This window comes from Staurois parvus, unplaced genomic scaffold (assembly GCF_062004578.1).
Source record: "Staurois parvus isolate SC_StPar_1 unplaced genomic scaffold, SC_StPar_1.0 ptg000221l, whole genome shotgun sequence".
NCBI classification, from domain to species: domain Eukaryota; kingdom Metazoa; phylum Chordata; class Amphibia; order Anura; family Ranidae; genus Staurois; species Staurois parvus.
Window position 1 is genome coordinate 658,705 of NW_028318017.1, and position 16,842 is coordinate 675,546.

The 16,842-nt window shown below is 46.1% G+C and overlaps 2 protein-coding genes across 2 annotated transcripts in view; one reads left to right on the forward strand and one right to left on the reverse strand.

The window, feature by feature from the left end:
- The window catches only part of LOC149460716 (uncharacterized), a 242,625-nt gene that overhangs the window by 86,172 nt on the left and 139,611 nt on the right, over positions 1 to 16,842 (forward strand). The window lies entirely within an intron of this gene.
- Positions 1,834 to 16,842, reverse strand: part of LOC149460721 (uncharacterized) — a 113,511-nt gene continuing 98,502 nt past the window's right edge. The window contains exons 10-11 of the mRNA XM_089679195.1: positions 5,514 to 5,520; positions 1,834 to 4,392 (exon numbers count right to left, since the gene is read on the reverse strand). Of these exons, the coding sequence (XP_089535321.1) occupies positions 3,415 to 4,392; positions 5,514 to 5,520 (985 nt within the window). The 3' untranslated portion in view covers positions 1,834 to 3,414. The remainder of the gene's footprint in view (positions 4,393 to 5,513; positions 5,521 to 16,842) is intronic.

The following is a 16,842-nucleotide window of genomic DNA, read 5'->3' on the forward strand; positions in this document are numbered from 1 at the left end:
TCAGATGGGCCTGGACATGTGATGACTGGAGCAGGGGAACCTTCAGACGGGCCTGGACATGTGATGACTTGAGCAGGGGAACCTTCCATGCAATGCATGATTTGAAACCATGACGGCGTAGTGTTCTACCGACAGTGACCTTTGAAACTGTGGTCCCAGCTCTCTTCATGTCATTGACCAGCTCCTCCCTTGTAGTTCTGGGCTGATTCCTCACCTTTCTTATCAGTGATACCCCACGAGGTGAGATCTTGCATGGAGCCCCAGTCCGAGGGAGACTGACAGTCGTCTTTAGCCTCTTCCATTTTCTAACAATTGCTCCAACAGTTGATCTATTTTCACCAAGCTGCTTGGCAATTGCCCCGTAGCCCTTTCCAGCCTTGTGGAGGTCCACAATTTTGTGTCTGGTGTCTTTTGACAGCTCTTTGATCTTGCCCATGGTAGTAGTTGGCGTCTGACTGACTGTGGGGTGGACAGGTGTCTTTAAAGAGCTCAGACAGGTGCTACTAAGTTAGATTAATGAGTGGAGTAGAGGTGGACTTTTTAAAGGCGCAGTAACAGGTCTTTGAGAGCCAGAATTCTTGCTGTTTCTTAGGGGTTCAAATACTTCTGTTCAGCAGTGCAAGACAAATACATTCTTTACAAATCATACAATGTGATTTCCTGAATTCTGTCTCTCAGAGTGGGAATGCACCTACAATGTGAATGTCAGACCCCTCCATGATTTCTAAGTGGGAGAACTTGCAAAATTGCAGGGGGTTCAAATACTTCTGTTCCTCACTGTATACATGATTTTGCACTTCTGGGTAGGGGGTGCGCCTGAGCCACACGTGCATGCCCTACTCCTGCCTCCATTGGTGGCCTCAGCTGTCAATCACTGGATCCCAGACAGTGATTCCCTGCCGGCACCCGGCGATTGCTGTGTATCACTGATGGGTGAGAGACCTGTGTATAAACAATAAAGATCTCTCCCCTGTCTGCTCCTGTGCACTGCTTTGTATGCCTCTGCATAGCAGTGTGTGCACAGTGAAACACACACAGTCCCCATAGTGAAACAGCACACATTTAACCCTTTGATCGTCCCAGCTATTAACCCCTTCCTGCCCAGTGCCATTAGTACAGAGTCAGTGCTTTTTATTAGCACTGATCACTGTATTGGTGTCACTGGAGATGTCAGTGACACCAAGTCAGTTCCCTCCAGTGCCAGAATGCCCGCTGCAGTCCCGCTATAAGTCACTGACCATTACTAGTATTAAATAAAATAAAAAAATCCCAATATTTACACCGCCATTTGTAGACGCTATAACTTTCATGTAAGCCAATTAATTTACACGTATTGGGATTTTTTTTTTGCAAAGACACGGAGCAGGAGACATTTTGGCCTAAATTTATGATGACATTTGATTTTTTTTTTAGGGAGGTAAATTCATTAGGGAGCAGAGTTGCATGACCGTGCAATTGTCAGTTAAAGTAAGGCAAAAAATGGCCTGGTCGGGGGGATAAATAAATAAAAATACCTAGATGAAGGTTTGATGTAGGGCAGTGTCAGGGGTAGTGTTTGGGTCAAGGTCAGGGTCAAAGGTCAAGTTCAAGAGTCAGGGTCAGTATTTTTTTTAATGATTTTTTATTTTCATGTGTAAATTAGTGTCAGAGTCAGTTAGTGTCAGGATAAAAGTCGCAGCAAAATGCTCCGTATGGTGTGTGGGCTGTACTGCGGGTACAAACAACAACTAACATACATGTGTGGGATCCCTGCCATCGGCAGGACCTGGAGGAATGATTTTGGGTTGTTCTTTGGTAGTTGGTTATGGCAGCAGCAAGAAACACACAGCTACATTAAATAAAAAATGTTTTGTTTACAATTTTGGGTCAGTTTTCCTTTGTTAATAAAACAAAATCAGGAGATATCCATTACCATTTCCCACCAAATGAAATCCCAATTTGTCCTGAGAACAGCGCGGTATAATCCACCCCGATGTACAAAGTAGGTGTGATGATACGGACGGGTTTACTAACAGGTCAAAGTTGTAAAATTGTGCTTAGGCATTAACATGTGTTTTCCCCTGAGGTGTGACGGGGTTAATGACTGACATCCCTCAGCGTGTGCTGGACAAAGAAGTGCGGGAGAATGATCTCAGGGATTCGGATGGAACCCGGCCTGACCCAGGAGACCAAGGGAGGGGTCTATGTGCCAAGAATTCATAGAGCGCGTGTGACCAGATCCCGGCCTGGCCCAGGAGACCAAGGGAGGGGTCTATGTGCCAAGAATTCACTGAGCGCGTGTGACCAGATCCTGGCCTGGCCCAGGAGACCAAGGGAGGGGTCTATGTGCCAAGAATTCACTGAGCGCGTGTGACCAGATCCCGGCCTGGCCCAGGAGACCAAGGGAGGGGTCTATGTGCCAAGAATTCACTGAGCGCGTGTGACCAGATCCCGGCCTGGCCCAGGAGACCAAGGGAGGGGTCTATGTGCCAAGAATTCACTGAGCGCGTGTGACCAGATCCCGGCCTGGCCCAGGAGACCAAGGGAGGGGTCTATGTGCCAAGAATTCACTGAGCGCGTGTGACCAGATCCCGGCCTGGCCCAGGAGACCAAGGGAGGGGTCTATGTGCCAAGAATTCACTGAGCGCGTGACCAGATCCCGGCCTGGCCCAGGAGACCAAGGGAGGGGTCTATGTGCCAAGAATTCACTGAGCGCGTGTGACCAGATCCCGGCCTGGCCCAGGAGACCAAGGGAGGGGTCTATGTACCAATAATGCACTGAGCGCTTTTGACCAGATCCCGGCCTGGCCCAGGAGACCAAGGGAGGGGTCTATGTACCAAGAATTCACTGAGCGCATGTGACCAACATTCATCCAGATCCTGGAGGGAATGTAACTCCGGGATTTCCTATGACGGTCGCCTCCATTTACCCCATAATGGGAAACGTTTCCCACAATTCAGTACAATGCAAAAATATGGCCACTAGATGGAACCCAGGAAATCCGGGTATAAAATAAAATCCAGCCAACATTCATCCCAACTTGGAGAACGCGGATCACATCTGTTCAGTTATTTGTTTATAAATCACACCTCCAAGTGTGAAATCTCCCACCAAAAAATGTACTCAGCCAATCACAGGGCAGGACTCCATTTTTATTCTTCTCCTGCCATCAATGGCCGACCCGGTCCCACACTTCATCCATATCTTTGGTGACCTCTGATCTCCTTATGAACTGTTTCTTCCATGATGAAGATCAGCCATGGAGTATATCTGAGGTGTATATCAGGGTGTGCTTCTTCCCCACATGAGAGCTGGGATGTCCAGCAACATTCATCTAGAAGACATTTCCCGCACTCAAGGCACTAATACACCACCAGGGTTGTGTGGGACCCCTGATGTACAGGAAGAAAGGACTTCAGTGAGGAACATTTCCCTCACTCAGAACAGGAAAGTGGCTTCTCACCCGTGTGAGTTCTCTGATGTCTGGAAAGATTGGACTTCCGTGAAAAACATTTCCCGCACTCAGGACAGAAATACGGCTTCTCCCCCGTGTGAGATCTCTGATGTGTGTAAAGATTTGACTTAATTGAAAAACATTTCCCACAACATGGACAGGAATACGGTTTCTCCCCCGTGTGAGTTCTTTGATGTCTGGCAAGTTCTGATTTTTGTATAAAACATTTTCCACACTCATAACAAGAATATGGTTTCTCCCCCGTGTGAGATCTCTGATGCATATGAAGATTGGACTTCTGCGCAAAATATTTTCCACACTCAGGACAGGAATATGGCTTCTCCCCCGTGTGAGATCTCTGATGTCTGGAAAGAGTGGACATCTGTGAAAAACATTTCCCGCACTCAGCACAGGAATACGGCTTCCCACCTGTATGCAGTAACTGATGTATTTCAAGATTGGACTTTTGTGAAAAACATTTCCCGCACTCAGGACACGAAAATGGTTTCTCACCTATGTGAGTTCTTTTATGCACATAAAGACCCGATTTAAAATGGAAACATTTTCCACACTCTGGACAGGAATGTGGTGTTTCCCCTGTGTGAGATTTTATATGTACGTTAGGATGGGATTTAAAATGGAAACCTTTCCCGCACTCAGTAAAGGGAAACCTCTTCTCTATTGGAAGGCCGGCCCGGTCCCGCACAGTCTGAGGTTCCTCAGGATACGAGGAATCCGATGGTCCATCTACACTGGGTGGTGCCGGATGGACATTGGAGGGAGCCGGGTTTTCTCCTGGACTATACTGTGTGATGTCCTCATCTTCTACTTTCCAGTCTGGAGACAAAGTGAGACAATCCTCGGAGGTTTTCCTCATCTCCCGGCCATGGACTAAAATACAAAGACAAAGAGGATTACTAGACAGGAGCTGATTGGTTCCCCCAAACCAGGACTCCGCCCACATCAGGCAGCTCGGTCTCTGAGGAGCTTACAATTCCACCCTCAAGGGAACTAGGAAATGGCTCCTCTGATCTCCTACCAGGTCATTTCTTTATTCATGGACCTTAGTCAGAGAGTGAGGAAACAACCAGAACTGTCTTTTATAGGAGGGACAGTGGTGAGGGGATTATAGGACGTGGGTCCCCACCCCCTCTATCACTCATCACCATCTTCCCAACACAAGAAGTACTGCACTTCCTTATTTAGTCCATGATTTAGTCATGAAGAACAGCGGGGCTGAGCCCCACCAGAGGTCAGAGAGTGAGGATGGGGGGAGAACAACCAAGATGAAGACTGGACTGATCCTGAAGACCACCATCATTGGGGTATTGACTCCTCCCTCATTATCACTTTCTGTTTAAGGGTCCAAAGTTGGAGGATGTTATTACATTATTATCACCATGTAAAAGTCTGTGCTCCAATCACATCATCCGATATAAAATGTCCAGCTGGGAGGAAATGGGTGTAACAAAAGAGAATCCATATTATGTGTATATATAGCAGTGGGGGGGGAACAGAAGTCAGGACTATGGAACGTAAAACATTGAGCATATAGTGCAGGGGTCAGGAGTATGTAATGTACAACATAGAGTATATAGTGCAGGGGTCAGGAGTATGTAATGTACAACATAGAGTATATAGTGCAGGGGTCAGGAGTATGTAATGTACAACAGAGTATATAGTGCAGGGGTCAGGAGTATGGAATGTACAACATAGAGTATATAGTGAAGGAATCAGAAGAATGTATTGTACAACAGAGTATATAGTGCAGGGGTCAGAAGTATGGAATGTACAACATAGAGTATATAGTGTAGGGGTCGGGAGTATGTAATGCACAACAGAATATATAGTGCAGGGGTCAGGAGTATGTAATGTACAACAGAGTATATAGTGTAGAGGTCAGGATTATGTAATGTACAACATATAGTATATAGTGAAGGGGTCAGGAGAATGTAATGTACAACATATAGTATATAGTGAAGGGGTCAGGAGTATGTAATGTACAACATAGAATAAATAGTGCAGGGGTCAGGAGTATGTAATGTACAACATAGAGCAGGGCTTGAAATTTCAACTCGCCTGCTCGCTAATAGCGAGTGGAAATTATGTTGGGGGCGAGTGTGTCCCCCAGGGCCATCTTGCTGAGCAGGCTCAGAGCTCAGGCCAGATCTGTCAGTGGCACTGGGACCCGTCAGACTAATCAATAGCTGAGCGAAGTGAAAGCAAAGGAAGGAGTGTGTGCTGTGCTCTCTGCCTCCCCCTAGAGTGCAGTACCTGGCTCTGTGAGTGAACAACGAAGTACTGCAACTTTTTATGGGGGTGTGTTGTGTGTGTACGTGTACATGTGTTGTGTTTGTGTGTGTCTGTGTATGCATGTATGTACATGTATGTATGTGTGTACACGTGTCTGTGTGTGTATGTACATGTGTCTGTGCTTGTGTATTTCTGTGAATGTACATGTATCTGTGTGTATGCGTGTCTGTACGTGCCTGTGTGTGTATACATGTGTTTGTATGGGTGTGTGTGTGTACATGTGTCTCTGTGCATGTGTATACATGTTTCTGTGCGTGTATGTATGTACATGTCTGTGTGTGTGTACAGGTGTCCCTGTTTGTTTGTGTTTGTTGGTAGCGAGTAAGTCTTAAGGCCTGGCTAGTAGCTCAGGACTTTAAATTTTAAGCTTTTACATAGAGTACACAGTGCAGGGATCAGCAGTATGTAATGTACAACAGAGTATATAGTGCAGGGGTCAGGAGTATGTAATGTACAACAGAGTATATAGTGCAGGGGTCAGGAGTATGTAATGTACAACATAGAGTATATAGTGCAGGGGTCAGGAGTATGTAATGTACAATATAAATTATACAGCGTGAGGGTCAGGACTCATAATATTGATATTCAGTAATCAGTGGAAGATTAAATGTTTCCAGTAGACAAGTTGCAGAGATCCCACACCGCTGCCTCCCATCTCCTGAGACTGCACTCAGTGACTTGGGTCTGAGACTATACAGACATATCCCTCCACCCGGCACAGCCAGCAGACAACAGAGCAAGTAATCCTGGGAGAATTGTACTGTCAGAGACCTTGCTAGACCCGGGCATGGGGCAGAATACCCAAAGTACACACCCCAGGGGCCTAGGTCTAGGAACGTCTATGGTGAACATCAACATTTTTCTGCCAGCTGAACCCCCGAATCTCCATAAATCCAGTCTAGATACATAAATTGTGTCTGCAGCACAGAGAAGGAAGATTATCCGAGAGAAATCCAGGAATACAGGACGGGGAACACAGCTCAGGAAAGTGACCAGGGGATTACAGGCTGATATCACCCAGTCCCCGCCCTACTCTGGACCAATCAGTGAGCAGTATGGGTGGAGGAATGGATTTAGTGTTCATGACCCACCTGTGCTGATCTCTGTAGGAGTGTCCTCCTCTATAAATGTCCCCGTTATTCCATCCTCCTCCATAGACTGCTGATCATCCCTCACATACGCCTCTTCTTCTTCTGCTTTCACCTCAAATTCTATATCGATTGGATCTCCACTCTAAATAAAGGAAATGAGAGAAAATATCATCTGTAAGATATAAACTCACATAGAACAATCCATACATCATCTTTACAAGTCCATGTTCTAGATGCTTCATCCCACCAACCTTGTAATAGTGAGGGATGGTGTGACCTTCCTGTGTGGAATCACCCGAATTCAGAGGACGGGGACATCTCTCTGGTGGGTTCCTGGTATTAGGTGGCTCCATCATATCCTTGTGTCCTTCTGAAAACTCCTCCATCACTCCATACTCCTTATCCTCCTCTTTATACTCTTCTTTAACATCAATATTATCATCCCCGAGGATTCCACTCTGAAAGATATAATAAAACATTCATTGTAACAAACATGCTGTGTATAAATCAAAACTACCCGAACAACCTCAGACCCATCTCCCTGCTCCCATTCACATCCAAACTCCTTGAGCGCCTAGTCTACACCCGCCTAAGCTCTCACCTCAACGACAACAACCTCCTCGACCCCCTACAGTCCGGCTTCCGTCCCCTACACTCCACCGAAACTGCCTTACTCAAACTCTCCAATGACCTGCTAACCGCCAAAGCTAATGGCCACTACTCAGTGCTCCTACTCCTCGACCTCTCCGTGGCCTTCGACACAGTCGACCACCCCCTCCTCCTCAAAAAACTACACTCCCTCGGCCTCAGAGATTCTGCTCTCTCCTGGCTCTCATCCTACCTGTCACAACGCTCTTTCAGCGTTACCTATAACGCTACAACTTCCCCCTCACTGTTGGGGTCCCTCAAGGCTCTGTCCTCGGGCCCCTTCTCTTCTCCATCTACAATTCCTCCCTTGGCCAACTCATACACTCTCATGGCTCCAACTATCACCTCTACATCGACGTCACACAAATCTATCTCTCAACCCCCCACCTCACCCCCTCAGTCTCCGCCAGAATAAAAGACACCTACTGAGCGACATATCAGATTGGATGTCGCTCCACTTCCTTAAACTGAACCTCTCCAAAACCGAGTTTCTTGTCTTCCCTCCCAGCCCGGACACCACCCCCCATTGACTTCTCCATCACATCCAACAACGCCACCATCAAACCCGCCCCACAGGCCAGAGTACTTGGTGTCATTCTGGACTCCAACCTATCCTTCCAGCCCCAAGTCCAATCTTTAACAAACTCATGCAGACTCCACCTCCGCAACATCGCCAAAATCCGCACGTTCCTAACCCCAGAAACCACTAAACAGCTCATCCACTCCCTCATCATATCACGACTCGATTACTGCAACTCCCTCCTCACTGGCCTGCCTCGCCGCTGGCTATCCCCGCTTCAGTCCATCCTGAATACGGCTGCCAGACTCATTCACCTTTCCAACCGCTCTGTCTCCGCCACCTCCCTCTGCCAATCCCTCCACTGGCTTCCGATTGCCCAATGGATCAAATTCAAAATCCTAACACTGACGTACAAAGCCGTCCACCATACTGCCCCGAACTACATCACTGACCTAATATCCAAGTACCACCCAACACGCACACTCCGCTCCTCACAAGACCTCCTTCTCTCTAGTTCCCTGGTTTCCTCCTCCCATGCCCGCCTCCAGGACTTCTCCAGGGTGTCACCCATCCTCTGGAACTCCCTGCCCCAACCCATCAGACTATCACCTACTCTCCTCTCCTTTAGGCGTACCCTGAAAACCCACCTCGTCAGGGAAGCCTACCCCACCCCCTGCTAACTTGCCAATCTCCTCCACTCTTCCTACCACTCCATCCCCCACAGCTATCTCCTCCTGTACCACCATCCCCTCCCTCCTAGATTGTAAGCTCGAAAGAGCAGGGCCCTCGAACCCCTCGTGTATCACACTGTATTGTATTGTTATTGTTCTGTCCCCCTTTGTAATGTACAGCACTGAGCGAACTGTTGGTGCTTTATAAATACTGTATAATAACTACCAATAATTGTCAATCATCTACCTGATGATGGTGAGGGATGTTGTGACCTTCCTGTGTGGAATCCCGGGAATACAGAGGACGGGGACATCTCTCTGGTGGGTTCCTGTAGCTGGATGACTCCACCATGGTGTCTTGGTACAGATCTTTGTGTTCTTTTAGAAGCTCTGACTCCTCCATCCCCCCATCCTCATCCTCCTCCTCTTTTATCTCTTCTTTAACCTCAACTTTAGGATCTCTCAGGTTTCCACTCTGAATATATAATAAAATGACATTAATGGTAACAATGCAGATAATGTACAGATCCTAATGATACTATCAGTGATTGTTCCTCATCTACCTGATGATGGTGAGGGATGGTGTGACCTTCCTGTGTGGAATCCCGGGAATACAGAGGACAGGGACATCTCTCTGGTGGGTTCCCATGACTGGATCCATCTACATGATGATGGTGAGGGATGGTTTGACCTTCCTGTGTGGAATCCCGGGAATACAGAGGACGGGGACATCTCTCTGGGGGGTTCCTGGTATTAGGTGGCTCCATCATATCCTTGTGTCCTTCTGAAAACTCCTCCATCACTCCATACTCCTCATCCTCCTCTTTATACTCTTCTTTAACATCAATATTATAATCCCCGAGGATTCCACTCTGAAAGATATAATAAAACATTCATTGTAACAAACATGCTGTGTATAAATCACAACTACCAATAATTGTCATCATCTACCTGATGATGGTGAGGGATGGTGTGACCTTCCTGTGTGGAATCCCGGGAATACAGAGGATGGGGACATCTCTCTGGTGGGTTCCCATGACTGGATCCATCTGTAGGAAACACACACACTGACTGAATCCATTGTTTCTATGTGTTTATCAGATGATGGGGGATCTAGGTGGATCCTCCGTACTGCTCTCTCCTTTACAATAAAGTCTCCTCTTACCCGGTGATGTGAGGGGCGGCTGATTGTCCATCATGACGTCCTTGTAGAGATCCTTGTGTCCTTCTAAATACTCCCACTCCTCCATGGAGAAATAGACAGTGACACCCTGACACCTTATAGGAACCTGACACACACAATGATACAGTCACCATCCAGACACATCCCTTGTCTGTTACTGGAGAATGTCCCAGAATTCCCGGCACCGCTCACCTCTCCTGTCAGCAGCTCAGTGATCTCTCTGGTGACTTCTAGAATCTTCTTCTTCTTTCTCTCTTCTATCAGGGAGGGAGGTGGAGGCAATGTGATGTCATATGATCTCCAGACTTCACAGGAGGAAAACTCTACATCTGAACACAAAGAGTCACATCAAATGATATTCCCAGAATCCTCCTCACCTCTCCATTCAGGTCTCCATTTTATTAAAGCCCCACTTTAGGCTGAGGTATAATTTCCCCCCACAGGACCCCCACACTACGCAGGGTATAGGCTTGTTGCAGCATTCTGATGTCATTACATACAGTCCAACAGTCCCACTTTACATGTGAGGATACCAAGGGGCCCCACATCCTAAGAGCATCAGAAAAAAGCCAAATGGAGGGACATTGGGAGGAGGAGCTGTGAGGTCAGTGTGATGTCATAGGATTCTCTGACTCTAGATGGGGGACATTGGGAGGAGAAGCTGTAAGGTCAGTGTGATGTCATAGGATTCTCTGACTCCAGATGGGGGACATTGGGAGGAGGAGCTGTGAGGTCAGTGTGATGTCATAGGATTCCCTGACTCTGGATGGAGGGACATTGGGAGGAGGAGCTGTGAGGTCAGTGTGATGTCATAGGATTCTCTGACTCTGGATGGAGGGACATTGGGAGGAGGAGCTGTGAGGTCAGTGTGATGTCATAGGACATATAGAATCTGGATGGAGGGACACTTGGATGGAGAAATTTGAGGGGTCCTCTATATGAAGCTTCCATACAAACCAAATCCTTGTTCCTGGGTGCGTCCTACCTCTCCAAAACTGAAGAGTGACCTTTGACCTTTACCATCCAGAAATCTGTCCGGAATCTGTGGAAGTAAGCTGTCATGTGATCAGGTGACGTGCGGAGGAACGGAGTGTAAATAGCAGACAATTGTCTCCAGAGCCCCTAATGGTGGGGATGGATTTGGCGGCGTGCTGGTGCCAAGTTTCCTCCCCCCAGGGTCACTGCAGGTGTGGAGAAAAGCTGTGTAAGAGGATATGGAGGAGAGATGAGGAGGAGATCCAGGAATCAGGAGAAAGGTCAGGGCAAGCAACAGACGAGCGCATCCAAGAGACCAAGCCGGGGTCACTACACAGAAAATCAATCCAAGGAAACAACAGGCAGGACGAGGAATAGCAAGAAGGAGCTGAGAGACAAATGAGAATATTGCTCAGCCAATGGGAGATGATCTCAGCATGACTTCCATCATGAAGGAGATGAGGGGGAGGGGAGGAAGTCACTGAAGGTGACCATAGATCCATGGAAATTCAGCTGGTTCAGCAGGGATCGCTCACATTTCCATCCATGTGTGGCCACTGCCGGATAAAAGCCACTCCCCCAGCGGCTGCAGCCAATAGCTTCAGTGCTGATCTGTGTATTCTGAGAGCGGAGGAGTCCCCCCATTGTCAGAATACAAGAGTGCAGCGGGGAGGATTCCCCCATCCACCTCCAATGTGTGGATGGGGGAATCGCTTCAGTTTTTATGGTCATCCCGCTGGCTGAACGATGAAACTGAACCATGTAGGCCAGCTTTGGGAGCAAATATATTATCATCAACTCCTCCCCCTGAAGGGGTTCATCTACATATTACCTCCTCTGCTGCCAGATCCAGGAATGTGGACTCTCTGCTTTCTCCTGAGTCACCCCTCCCCTAAAATGTCCTGTCTGTATCTGACATCACTTCCTGTCTGTCTTCCATAGAGACTTCCTGTCTGGGTAGAAGTGAGATCTCCACCTTGTGGAGCTCAGAAGAACTGCAGCCCCGAGAACCGTCAAGTTCCCTGGTGACCCCTCTTGTGATATAAAGATCTATATAGAGGAATTGGGACCTCCTTCCTCCTGCTGGTGACCCCTCTAGTAATGCATCCTAGAATTCTATTCACTTTCCCTACTGCCTGGCCGCAATGTTTGATTATTTTGCAATCTTCTGAAATAAGTACCCCCAAGTCCTTTTCCTCTGTAGTGCTGGCCAACACTGTACCCCCAATGTTGTACACTGGCTATGGATTATTTTTCCCTAGGTGCATTATGTTACATTTAGAAACATTGAACTGAAATTTCCACTTTTTCAACCAATCTTCCAGCAATGCCAAATCCTGTTCCATGTTCCAGACACCTCCAGGGATATCCTCCCTATTACACACCTTTGTGTCATCAGCAAAGAGACATCCCCTTACCCAACAACCCTTTAGTTCTATCCCTTACATATAGATTACATAGAACAGGACCAAGTACAGAACCTTGGGGTACACCACTAGTGACTGCTCTCTGTTCTGAGTGAACCCCATTTACAACCACACTCTGGTATCTATCATTTAGCCAACTGCACATCCACTGAACCACCCAAGGGCTAAGTCCTAGCTTGTCCAACTTTTGTATTCTATCATTATGTGGAACTGTATCACATGCCTTGCTGAAATCATGATATGCCATGTCCACAGCACCACCCTGGTCCAAAACATTGGTGATATAGGCAAAAAGTCCAATCAGATGATTCTGCCCTCAGTAAAGCCATGCTGCTTTGGATCCAGCAAGTTGTGTGTTTTTAGGTGATCAATGATCCTTCCTTTCAGGAGTGATTCCATTAACATGACTACCACCGATGTTAGACTCACTGGCCTGTAATTGCCGGCTTCTACCTTGCTGCCCTTCTTGTGGATTGGTACAATATATGCTGTCCGCCAGTCATGGGGAACTTCTCCTGTTAGAAGAGATTGATTAAAAAGATCAGTTACTGGTCCAACAACTAGACCTCGAAGTTCTCTGAGATCTCTGGGATGATCCATCACGGCCCATTGATTTATTAATCTTTAACTGAGCCAGTTCCTCTGCTACCTCTGTCTCCGGAAATCCTAAAAATGATCCATCATTACTGGAACCAATATGATCTCCCAACTTATTATTGTTAGTATAATTTATTTCTGAGAAGACTGAACAAAAGTAATTTCACCCCCTTCACCCCCTTCCAATCCGGACACTTTCATCCCCTTCCAGTCCGGACACTTTCACCCCCTTCCAGTCCGGACACTTTCACCCCCTTCCAGTCAGGACACTTTCACCCCCTTCCAGTCCGGACACTTTCACCCCCTTCCAGTCCGGACACTTTCCCCCCCTTTCCAGTCCGGACACTTTCCCCCCCTTTCCAGTCCGGACACTTTCACCCCCTTCCAGTCCGGACACTTTCACCCCCTTCCAGTCCGGACACTTTCACCCCCTTCCAGTCCGGACACTTTCACCCCCTTCCAGTCCGGACACTTTCACCCCCTTCCAGTCCGGACACTTTCACCCCCTTCCATTCCGGACACTTTCACCCCCTTCCAGTCAGGACACTTTCACCCCCTTCCAGTCTGGACACTTTCACCCCCTTCCAGTCCGGACACTTTCACCCCCTTCCAGTCCCGACACTTTCACCCCCTTCCAGTCCGGACACTTTCACCCCCTTCCAGTCCGGACACTTTCATCCCCTTCCAGTCCGGACACTTTCACCCCCTTCCAGTCCGGACACTTTCACCCCCTTCCAGTCCGGACACTTTCACCCCCTTCCAGTCCGGACACTTTCATCCCCTTCCAGTCCGGACACTTTCACCCCCTTCCAGTCCGGACACTTTCACCCCCTTCCAGTCCGGACACTTTCACCCCCTTCCAGTCCGGACACTTTCACCCCCTTCCAGTCCGGACACTTTCATCCCCTTCCAGTCCGGACACTTTCACCCCCTTCCAGTCCGGACACTTTCACCCCCTTCCAGTCCGGACACTTTCACCCCCTTCCAGTCCGGACACTTTCACCACCTTCCAGTCCGGACACTTTCATCCCCTTCCAGTCCGGACACTTTCACCCCCTTCCAGTCCGGACACTTTCACCCCCTTCCAGTCCGGACACTTTCACCCCCTTCCAGTCCAGACACTTTCACCCCCTTCCAGTCCGGACACTTTCACCTCCTTCCTGCCCAGGCCAATTTTCAGCTTTCAGCGCTATCACACTTTGAATGACAATTGTGCGGTCATGCAACACTGTACCTGTATGAATTTTTTAGCATTTTTTTGAGCTAGATAAAACTTTATTTTGGTGGTATTTATTCACCACTGGGGTTTTAATTTTTTCGTTATATAAATGAAAAAGTCAAATACATTTAAAAAAAGTGTTTTTCTTATACAATTTTGCAAATAAATAATCTCTCATCATAAATCTTGTCCAAAATGTATTCAGTTATCCTTTTAGTAAAAAAAATAACCCAAAATAGTTTCTAACCAAAAATTATAATTTTTAAAAAAAACATTTTTACATTGTTATTTTTTTTTTTTTTAACATACGGTCACCCTAGCAGTACAGGGTCACCATGGTGACACTGTACTACTTGTGGGGGGTGATGAAGATATTTATTTTTATACTGATTGCTTTTACACCCATAAAGGCTGTAAAAGCAATCATTTCTCCTCTCTGGCTACATTCCTGCAGCCATTGAGAAATACTGTGAGATCTGTGATTGGTCACAGCTTGTAACTTAGTACAAGGCTGTTGTGAATAGCCCTGTACCATGTGATCTCTGTGATCATTCACAGAATTCACAAGTAGTAAGCAATGATGTCAGAAGTGAAATCTTGCTTACTACTATTCATGTGATCACTGATTGGCCAATCAGTGATCACATGATCGGGACCTCACACAGAGGTCCCGTACAGTGATCAGGACACAGCGGGCACCAGATTGCGGTGCCACACATTCCCAGGGAGCGCGCACAGGCTGAAAATGCGGGTGCCATTTATGAACGGCAACCCGTTCCTGCACTGCCACCTTCTGTCTGTTTATGTACATGGGTCGGACGGGAAGTGGTTCAGTGATTTGCTACATCCAGGTCTCTCTCAACACAGGTGTGGTGCCCAGTTTTCATTTTAGTGATCCCATTGTATTTTTTCTATCACTAATGTACCTAAAAAAGGTTTTATCTCACTATTAGTTTAGCAATTTCTTCCTGTGTTCTTGAGGCTTTGATGATTCTTCTGTGATGTTCTTTGAATCTTTGAATCTTTGAATCTTTAACCACTTGAGCTCCTGAGGATTTACCCCCCTTAATGACCACGCCTCTTTTTGCTACTCAGCACTGCACTAATTCAACTGATAATTGCGCGGTCATGCAATAAACGAAATTTACTTCCTTTTTTTCACACAAATAGAGCTTTCTTTCGGTGGTATTTGATCACCTGTGCGCTTTTTATTTTTCACGCTATAAACAACAAAAGACCAAAAATTTTGTACAAAAACAATATTTTTTACTTTCAGCTATAAAAAATATATAGTAAACTCAAAGTTGGTTATAAATTTAGGCCAAAATGTATTCTGCTCCATGTTTTTGGTAAAAAAAATCCCAATAAGTGTATATTGATTGCTTTGTGTGACAGTTATAGCGTCTACAAACTATGGGAGAGATACTGCAATTTACGCCATTTTTTGCTATACAGCGCTGCGCTAGTTTAATGGACAATTGCGTGGTCATGCAATACGGTACATAAATTAAATTTATGTCCTTTTTTTAACACAAATAGAGCTTTCTTTTGGAGGTATTTGATCACCTGTGCACTTTTTATTTTTGGTGCTATAACCAGAAAAATTTTGAAGAAACAAAAATGTATTGAAAAAAACAATATTTTCTCATTTCGTTCATAAAAAATATCCAAAAAAACTAAAATTTTGTCATAAATTTAGGCCAAAATGTATTCTGCTCCATGTTTTTGATTGAAAAATTCCCAATAAGTGTATATTGATTGCTTTGTGTGAAAGTTATAGTGTCTACAAACTATGGGAGAGATAATGGAATTTACACAGCTTTTACTTTCTGACTGCCCATCACATTTCTTGAGGTGCAAAAATACCAGGATAGTACAAACACCCTCAAATGACCCCTTTTCAGAAAGTAGACACCCTAAGCTATCTGCTGAGAGGCATATTGAGTCCATGGAAGATTTATTTTTTTCCACAAGTTTCTGGAAAATGACAAAACTTTTTTTTCTTTTTTACACAAAGTTGTCATTTAAATGATTTATTTCTCGCACAAGCCATGGGCATATGTGGAATTACACCCCAAAATACATTCTGCTACTTCTACCGAGTATGGGAATACCACGTGTGTGAGAGTTTTTGGGAGCCTAGCCACATACAGGAGCCTGAAATCCAATGACCACTTTGAAAGCCTGAAGGTGCATAACTTCCCCATTACACGTCCTCACTACCTATCACAGTTTCGAAGGCCCTGACATGCCAGGATAGCACCAAACCCCCCCAAATGACCCCTTTCTGGAAAGTAGACACCCCAAGGAATTTAAAAAGAGGCATGGTGAGTATTTTGCAGATCTCATTTCTTCTTACAAGGTCTCTTTGAAATCTCCCGCCTCCAGATCCCAAAACAGACCTTACAAACAAAGGAGGAAAGTGAAAAGCCACTTTCCTCCGTATCAAACACTTACCCTGGAGCCCCTCAACCTGCCTTGTTGAGAATCCTGGGTGACAGATCACCACACTGTCACAATATATATATTATTATGTTTATATATATATATCCTTTCATATATTTCATTAATTTATTTGGATGCACGACATGTTCATTTGGCCACATTATGCACCCCATGTGTACACATTTATGTGCACACCATTCCTTTTCTCCTTTGGGATTCTTTTTGTTTTTGATGATGCCTTTTTTTTTGTTTTTTGATGCATTACTTTTGATATATTTTTTTCTGCTGTTTTGATATATTCCTGTCTGTATATGTATGG